Below are 8,750 nucleotides of genomic sequence, written 5' to 3'. Positions count from 1 at the left end.
GATTGATTGATGTTCGCTTCTGAAGATACCTTAGGTAGAAAGGACGGGTTGATTCTGAGGTAAACCCTATCCGGGTGAAAAACCAAATATGGTGGTTTGACGCAAAGGGCTTGCAATTCCGATACCCTTTTGTCTGAAGTTATGGCCACCAAAAAGGCCGTCCTCCAAGAGAGAAATTTGAGATCAACCATGGCAGCCGGTTCGAATGGGGGACCAGTCAAGGACTGCAAGACTAAGGATAAGTCCCATGGGGGTACCACCTCTTTAACTGGAGGTCTAAGGAGGAAGGTACCCTTGAGGAAGGTCTTGCACAGTTTGGAAGTGATAATAGGACCAGACTCTTGCCCCACATGAAAGTACGAGATTGCTGCCAGCTGTACCTTGACTGTGGAAGAACTAGCCCCCTGGTGAAAGAGAGAGGTTAGAAAATCTAGAATCGATGATATCGGGGCTGTAAACAGGTCTAAACGACGGTGTTTTGCCCAAATGGTGAAGCGTTTCCACTTGCTCCGATAAACCTTCCTGGTGGAAGGCTTGTGAGCTGCTACAAGAATGGCTTTAACCGGTGATGAGATCCCGGGAGTCCTTATGAGGAGTGGAACTGGAGCAACCAAGCAGTCAGCTTGAGGTTGACCAGGTTCGGAGTTTGAAGACCGAGAGGATGAGAGATGAGATCCGGAATGGGATCCAGAATCCATGGTGGATACACTAGGTGAGACCATAGGTAAGGGAACCACATCTGACGAGGCCAGAATGGGGCAATGAGGATCATTCTGCTCCCCAGCTGCCTGGCTTTCTGTAACAATTTCAACATCAGGGGTAGAGGAGGGTAAGCATAAAGCAGACCGGGAGGCCAAGCATGAACTAGAGTGTCTCTCGGGGACTTCCCTGGAGGGGGGATCAGAGCGAAGTAATCGCTGCATTTCGTGTTTGAAGGAGAGGCAAAAAGATCGCAACAAGGTCGCCCCCATCGGGCAAATACTTGCTCTGTCACTCGGTGGTTGAGAGACCACTCGTAAGGAGTCAGGATAGTACGACTGAGCCTGTCCGCTAAAATGTTGGACTGTCCCGGAATGTGCGTTGCTATGAGAAAGCGGTTGGTGGAAATCGCCCATTCCCACACTCTCATGGCCAAGGAGGTAAGACCTGGTTCCCCCTTGTTTGTTGATGTACCAGACTACCGACATGTTGTCTGTGTACCGCAATTGTCCCTACCGGAAGAGAGTTGTGTAGTGCTTGCAACGTCAAAAGCACCGCTCTCATCTCTAGGACACTGATATGCAAAGAGGTCTCTATGTCGTTCCAAGAGCCTTGGACTGTTCTGCCTGAAAAATGCCCCCCACCCCAGGCGAGAAGCGTCCGTGGTCACTGTGCCGACTGGTGGAGGTAGTGAGAAGGGACGGCCCGTGTTGAAGTTGGGAGACTGGAGCCACCACAGGAGCGATTTACTGCAAACCTTGCTTAAGGAAACTGGGTGAGACAGAGGGTTGCAAGACAGGGACCATTGTACCTGGAGGGTCCACTGTAGAATCCTCATGTTCAACCGGGCCAATGGTAGCAGAGGGATTGCAGCCACCATAGATCCTAGGGCCCTCAGAATCAATTCCGCCAAAGGAGTTAGCAGATGAAGAATGGCCTGCACGTGTAACATCAGGTTCCGAAGTCGATCTGGAGTCAAGAACGCAAGCATCTTTCTGGAATCCAGTCTTGCCCCTATAAAATCTAGCATCTGTGTAGGGATGAGAGAGGATTTGGTCATGTTGATGGTTAATCCTAATAGAGGAGCCAGACCGAGAAAATAGTCCCTGCCTGAGCAAAGTAGATGCCTTGTTGGGGCTGTGAGGAGCCAGTCGTCCAGGTATGGAAAGACCTGAATTCCCTGGAGTCTCAGGTGGGCCGCTACTACCGCTAGGACCTTGGTGAACATCCTGGGGGGCTGAGGTGAGAACGAAGGGGAGGACCCTGAATTGAAAGTGACTGGCTCCCAGCCGGAAGCGGAGGAACCTCCTGGAACGCCTGTCCACTAGAACGTGATAGTATGCATCCTTGAGGTCTATAGAGCACATCCAGTCATCCTCCCGCAATAAAGGGAGGACGGATTGCAACGTGACAATTCGGAACTTTGGTTTGGGTACCACCAGGTTTAGGAAAGAGAGGTAGAGGATGGACCTAAAGTCCCCCGTCTTTTTTGGCACCAGAAAGAACCTGGAGTAAAACCCTGATCCGACTTGATGTGGGGGGACGGGCTGGATGGCTCTTTTATAGAAGCTGCTGGATTTCTGCAGCGGCCGCCTTCTTTTGACTGGGTGGGACGTCGGGAAGGCTTCTGATTCTGGGGTTGGCTATGAAGGGATTAGGTAACTTCTGGATATAATGCGAAGCACCCAGCGATCTGTTATGGACTCCCATTTTGCCAGGTGCTTTGCAAAACGCCCCCCGACTGCCTCCAGAGTGGAGCAGTCGGGAAACCCCTCAGGGGTTCTGCGTGGGCCTCTCAGAGAAAGGTTCTCTGGACCCAAAATTCCTCGGACCCCCTCTGCCTCTGGGGCGGCGTCCTCCCTGTCCTCCTCTGCCACGAGAGGACTGGTTGTCCTGAGCAGACTGAGATTGATGCGATTTTCGGAACCACATCTTCTTCTGACCCTTTTGGTTCTTGGAAAAAGACCTCTGGGGCGCAGAGAAGCGGACTCAGACGGCGAACGGTTTTGCTGAACAGTGCAGAACCATCAAAAGGGGCATTTGCGAATGACGCCTTAAAGGGTTCTAAGAAGTCACAGTGACGGAGCCAGGCCTGTCTCCTCATGACAAGCCCGACTCCGCCTGCTCTAGCGGCTCCCTCTGTAGCATGAGACAATAGCCGCATAGAGGTATTAGAGATAGAGCGGAGGGTGGCCATTCGGGAAGAGTACAAATCCTCGTCTCCCTCCGACATGGACCCCGGGGGAGAAGTAGCGTATTCCTTAATTAGGTCCCGCTGCATCCTAATAATGTGTGCCATATAGATCAAGGCCCTCAGAGAAGGTCGCTGAACTGAAGGCCCGCTTCCCAAGACGGTCCATCGCACGAGACTCCTTGCTCTGAGGATGAACCGTGGGGCTCTCTTGAGCCAACTCTTTCTTAGTGGCTGCAGCCACCAACATGGCATCCACAGGGGGACCTCTGCTCCAATGGGATCTCTCTGCAGGGGGGCTCAAAATTTTGTCTGGGCGTCTGGGGATCAGCTCTACGGTGTCCGGTTCCTTCCAAGCCCTAGAGGATATGAGATCCACCAGGAGGTCGGGTGGAGGGGACACCCAAGAGGTAGATGGTCCTGCCTCGAACGCCTCAAGGAATACGGACTCATCAGAGGAAGCCTTGGGGGCAGACCACCCACCTCTGATTTTGAGCATTTCCATGACGTCTCCAAAGGAGACATCATCAGGGGGTGATCTCGGGGAGCCTTCCCCTTCATCCAAGTCCATATCTTCTGTGAGACTCTCAGGGGAGTCTATGTGCCTCCTTTTGCACTTTGCCTTGTGGGGAACCTCCTCGGGGGGGCTGTCCGAGGAGTCCTCACGGGCTGTAACCTGTTCCACTGGAACTCCTAAATGAGCTGAGGCAGGCTGCCCAGAGGTCCGGATGAGGGGAGCCAGGATCAGATGAGGAGTGCAGGAGGGAGCCGAAGCCAGGACCGGAGGCCTGGAAGCACTCGACAGTGCCCTCTCCACCTCAGCGAAAGCAGAGGGGGAGCCGCTCTCAGAAGGATCCGAGATCCGACTCCCACTCGGATCCGAAGCGGGGATCGGACCCGGCGCAGAGAAAGTCGGATCCGAAGGACCAGTATGCTCCGACCGGGACGGAGCCGAAAGCACACAGAATCTTTCGGATCCGAAGCTCAGCCCACGGCTCCGAGAGGTCAGATCCGACAGACTCGAGGGAATAGTCGCAGCCAACGTGCCCAGCACGGTCGGCTCCGACCTACCCCCGGATCCAACGTGGCTCGGCTCCGAGCCCGGAATGCGGGACGGAGAAGGAGCTATAGGAGCGAAAAAAGGGGTCGATCTCCCCCCCAGAGGGGGGGGGGGGGGAGGCAGGAGCACTACCATCTGCATCTGGGCCTCGACGAATCTCCTCATCATTAAGTCCATATCCCCATCAGACATGCTAAAAGTGGATCTCGACGAGGCCACCGAGGCAGACCTGGAGTGTCGCCTCGATGACCTCGACGGGGACCGGATCACCTCCTCCACGGGACCCGGGGAGAAACAAGGGGATCGGGTCCGAGGAGGAGGAGATCGAGAAGACTTGGACGGGGAAGCCCTCTTGGCGGGCGGGGCCGATGAAGAGTCCTCAGCCCACCGCCTAAGGTGCTTCTCCCGCCACTTCTCTTTCCTGGCCTCCCTATCCTCCGGAGCCGATGCGGGAGGATGAGTCCCGGTCGAAGGAAGGGAGGCAGGGGTGATCGCTACCGGGAGGGTAGCGAGTACCAGAGGCCGAAGCAGAGTCTGGGGGTAGAAGACCCGCCAGAACTAGCTTCGACCTTCGATCCTTGAGTGCCTTGGGGTTGAAAGCCGTGCAAATCGCGCAACCCAAAGATAGGTGTTCAACCCCAAGGCACCTAACGCAGCGAGTGTGGCCATCAGCCAGTGAAAGCTTGTGACCACACTCGGTGCATTTCGAAAAAATTGCCTTAGGGGCCTCCGACATACTGAACTAAGCACACTCACTAGGCCCCTAATCCAGTCACACACACATGCTACGACCAGCGGGGGAGGGAGAATTATACTCAAAATAAAACAAGTAAGTTATATATGTAAAAGGAGAAAGGGTAAACCTATCACACACACAACCAGTCACTCAAAAGAAAAAATGTAAAAACTTTTTTTCTCACAAAATGCCAAGAGCTCTGAACCTAGCTGTTGCTTGAAGAGCGGCAAACTAGATCTGACGTCACTTAGGGCAAGCAGGGGATTATGGGTAAGGGGGAGGGGCTAGGAGCTCGGATCTATGCTATGTTAGAAGTTGCCGGCTTGGCTCAGAGATCGGATCCGTATCCCACAGGTTGCTGACAAATGAAGTTCCTACTTCAGATCAGGAATTACACAGCAGTGATCCCCGAGTACAGCTATAACAATGTTAAAGTATTCCTGACAATGACTTGAACACTATAGTTACAGGGGATCTACATTCAAAAAGGTTTACATCTCCCCCATTTCACAATTAGACATCACCTTCATGGATCAGTGGGGGGGGGGGTGTTAAGAGAGAGAGAGAGAGAGAAACAGTACAGATTATACACAGTGAAAATCCAGACTATGTATTGGTAACATACCTATTAAACTTGTACACATTACAATTCAAGAATTATCTTTAAAAGTAAAGTTAAAAAATTTCCTAGCATTTACCTGTTGTTGTTAGGCTGTCGACAAATGCAGTATAGTGCTTTTGGATCATAAACCTCCACTTTCTTTATTCTGAGATCGTCATCGTTAGGGATTAAGCTGCTGTCTGTCTCTGCTGGTAAAGACTTCAAAACTTCCTTCCTTTCCTGGAGAGGTGAACGCAACTTTATAAATGGAGTACGTACTTCACTCTTGGGCTCGCCTTTAAAAGGGTCCATCTTTACAATATTAACCAGACAAGGGGTGATCAGTTCAGAATGTTTCTTCCTCAACTGATTCTGCAATTCCTTTAATGTCATTTCATCACTATCACTATCGCTATCTGAATTCATGGATTCATCAATTCTACCTTGGATACTTACAGCAGACAACAAACGTTCACTGGCACTTCCGAAACATTCACTAGAATGGCAGTCTGTGATGCCCTCATAACTACCTACAGAAGAAGTCTCTGGATCTCCAGCTGTTGGAGTGGAAACATCACTGGAATCATCAAGGCTGTGCAACAACCTTTTTCCTGCACGACGTCTAGCCTCATTCAGAAATTCTTTTATTCGTTCGGTTCTCTTTATCTGACGGCCACTTCTGCGCACCAAAGGACTTTGCTGCTGCTCAGGGTTTTCGTCTGACTCTGTAGCACTCTCTCTTTTAGCAATAGTAGTCTGACGAAATCCCCATGTCTTCTTGAACTCTTTACTCGTTGGATTAATAAGTCTTGGCCGTTCGTCCTCACTCTCGTCTCTTTTTTCATCAAGAGGCGATGCTAAATGAGCAAACCAAGAGCAGTGGGTTAACTTTGCAATGCACAAAGTATCGCATCAAAGCATTTAGCTACTTCTTCAAACCTAGATACTACAAACTAAAAGCCCACTGTCATGGTCAAATTGTAGAAGACAGGTATAAATCTGTTAACACATATTGGGCCTATAATTCTTCTGCACTTCACAAATACATCAGCAAATTAGAACTTGTTCTCCTTTATGATGATTAAACAATATGCAATAAATTCTGTTGTCATGTTGCTCTTCATATTCTATGCTTTTTTGACAAATTTTCATTTTACATTTCTAAGGCTACACACACAGTTTGTCTACAAAAGAAAGTGAACTGCTATGTCTGCAAATGGTATATTCAAATTTCGGCACCTACAAAAGAAAATCAGTGCAAAACTAATGCCACACAAAAAAGAATACTACCATAAGACATGGCAGAACACACACTTGGGGGGAGGGGGGGAATAAGGTACTGCTGTATGGAAAGAGTACTGTTGCGTACACTTATCATAAAAGTAGACGTCAGACTGTATTCACTGTTGCAGTCATTACATTTGGGTTATCTGCTTGCAGGAAGCCCTCAGTCGGCCTGATTATCAAAGTCTTGGGTCCTGCGTCTGTTGCTGTCTTATCTTCCATGGCGCCAGGTAGTCAGGGGTATAAAGCATGCAGCCAATGCCATTACATCAGTTTTTCTTGCACCAGATGTTAGGTGCCCCCAAAATGGGAAGCAATTATATACCAGGTTACACCTCCAAAAAAAAAAAAAAAAAACTACACCAGAAAGCTTTAAGCATAGTAAATAAAAATAGAGGTACAGTCAATAGAAGTCAAGAGGCTGGAGGGAGGGTAACCAGGACTGCAACAGTGAATACACTCTGACATCTACATTTATGGTAAGTGTACACAAAGTACAGTTTTGTACCTACCATAAATGTAGATGTTAGAGTGCTAATACAGCTGCAGTCATAACAGATGGGTTCTCCTGCCGTCAGGCGGGTCCTCGGTCGGCCGAATTCCAAAGTCTAGGTCCGGCGTCGGTTGTCGTCACTTCTTCCCTGACGTCAGTGCGACAGGGGTATAAAGAAACCAGCCGACGCCATTTTCTTCAGTTTTTCTTGCCCCAGATGTCAGGTGCCTCCAGAAGGAAGGCAATACATAAATTTGTGTAATAATGCAGTGCAATATAATCAAAATACAGTAGTTGCAAGCAAATACATCATAAATGAATACCCCAATCAGGTTGTATGAGGATGTGTTAGCCTATAGGCCTGTCCCAAGAGGGGAAGGAGGGAGGGAAACCTGGACTGCAGCTGTATTAGCACTCTAACATCTACATTTATGGTAGGTACAAAACTGTACTATGTTCATCGTGCATACAGCTGCAGTCATAACAGATGGGTAGAATCCCGAAGCTAAGAAGGGAGTGGTAGGCACTAGGTGGAACTAGGAGGAGCCAAAATGCCCTGTAAGACTGCAGTGGCAAAGCCTGCTCTAGATTTGGAGTATAATGGTAGGTTGTAGTGCTTGGAGAAGGTATGCACAGAACTCAAAGTGGCTGCTTCCAAAATATCCTTGGTAGGAACTCCTCTGAGGAAGGCTGCAGAGGTGGCTGTGGCCCTGGTGTAATGAGTTCTAATGCCTGTAGGTACAGTTTTGCCATGAAAGGAATAGCAAAAGCGTATGCAGTGGGCTATCCATTTTGAGATTGTCTGTTTTGAAATTGGCTTTCCTTGAGCTCCTACCGCATAGGCCACAAAGAACTGTTCTGATTTTCTGAAAGGCTATGTTCTGTCCAAATAATAACGCAGTTGTCTGTGGATGTCCAAGGAATGTAGTAATCTCTCCCCTTTGTTTTGAGGATTAGGATAAAAAGTAGGTAAATGTATGGCCTGATTTAAAGCTAACACAAAAATAGGCCAGCAAAAGCAGACACGGATGTAAAAATAAATAAGTCCTTTAATTCCAAAAAATATTCAGACCGGTTTCGGCAAAGACTGCCTTCTTCAGTGTAGGACAAACATGTTTTTTGTGTTTGCTGATTTGGTTTTGGCTGTACACTCCCCCGTGCATAGGACTTTGTTTGGACTGATTTAAAGCTACCCTGGATACCACTTTAGGCATAAAGGACGGGTTGGTTCGTAAGGAAACTCTGTCCTGATGGAAGATTATAAAAGGCTGGACAGCCATGAGAGCCTGTAGTTCTGAAACTCTAAGGGCTGAGGTGATAGCCAGAAGGAAAGCTGTTTTCCAGGACAAATATTGCAAATCTGATGAGGCAGCTGGCTCAAAGGGAGGCAAGGTTAGTTTTTTCAGAATGAAATTAAAATCCCAAGCAGGTATTGGTTGTTTCCTTGGAGGTCTTAAATTCTTAGCCCCTCTGAGGAACTGTCTTAAGAGAGGGTGAGAGAATAAAGGTGGATCAGTGTTGTATTCTGCAGAAATGCCTGAGGCATGGATTTTGATGGAGGAGAAAGAAAGTCCACTGCTTAGCAGTTCAGCCAAATATTTTAGTATTTGAGGTAAATTCAGTTTTCCAGGATCCTGGCCCTTTTTCTCATTCCAGACACAAAAACATTTCCATTTTGCGGAGTAA

At 48.8% G+C, this 8,750-nt stretch overlaps 1 protein-coding gene across 2 annotated transcripts in view; it reads right to left on the bottom strand.

The window, feature by feature from the left end:
• Positions 1–8,750, bottom strand: part of DIDO1 (death inducer-obliterator 1) — a 1,822,440-nt gene that overhangs the window by 1,512,959 nt on the left and 300,731 nt on the right. For both annotated transcript variants that reach the window (XM_044089904.1, XM_044089905.1), the window contains exon 3: positions 5,385–6,144. In XM_044089904.1, coding sequence (XP_043945839.1) covers positions 5,385–6,144 — 760 coding nt within the window. The remainder of the gene's footprint in view (positions 1–5,384; positions 6,145–8,750) is intronic.

The sequence above is a fragment of the Protopterus annectens genome, chromosome 12.part0 (genome assembly GCF_019279795.1).
Source record: "Protopterus annectens isolate FY-2018-M chromosome 12.part0, PAN1.0, whole genome shotgun sequence".
Taxonomy (NCBI): Eukaryota; Metazoa; Chordata; order Ceratodontiformes; family Protopteridae; genus Protopterus; species Protopterus annectens.
This window is presented reverse-complemented; position numbering and strand designations above follow the sequence as displayed.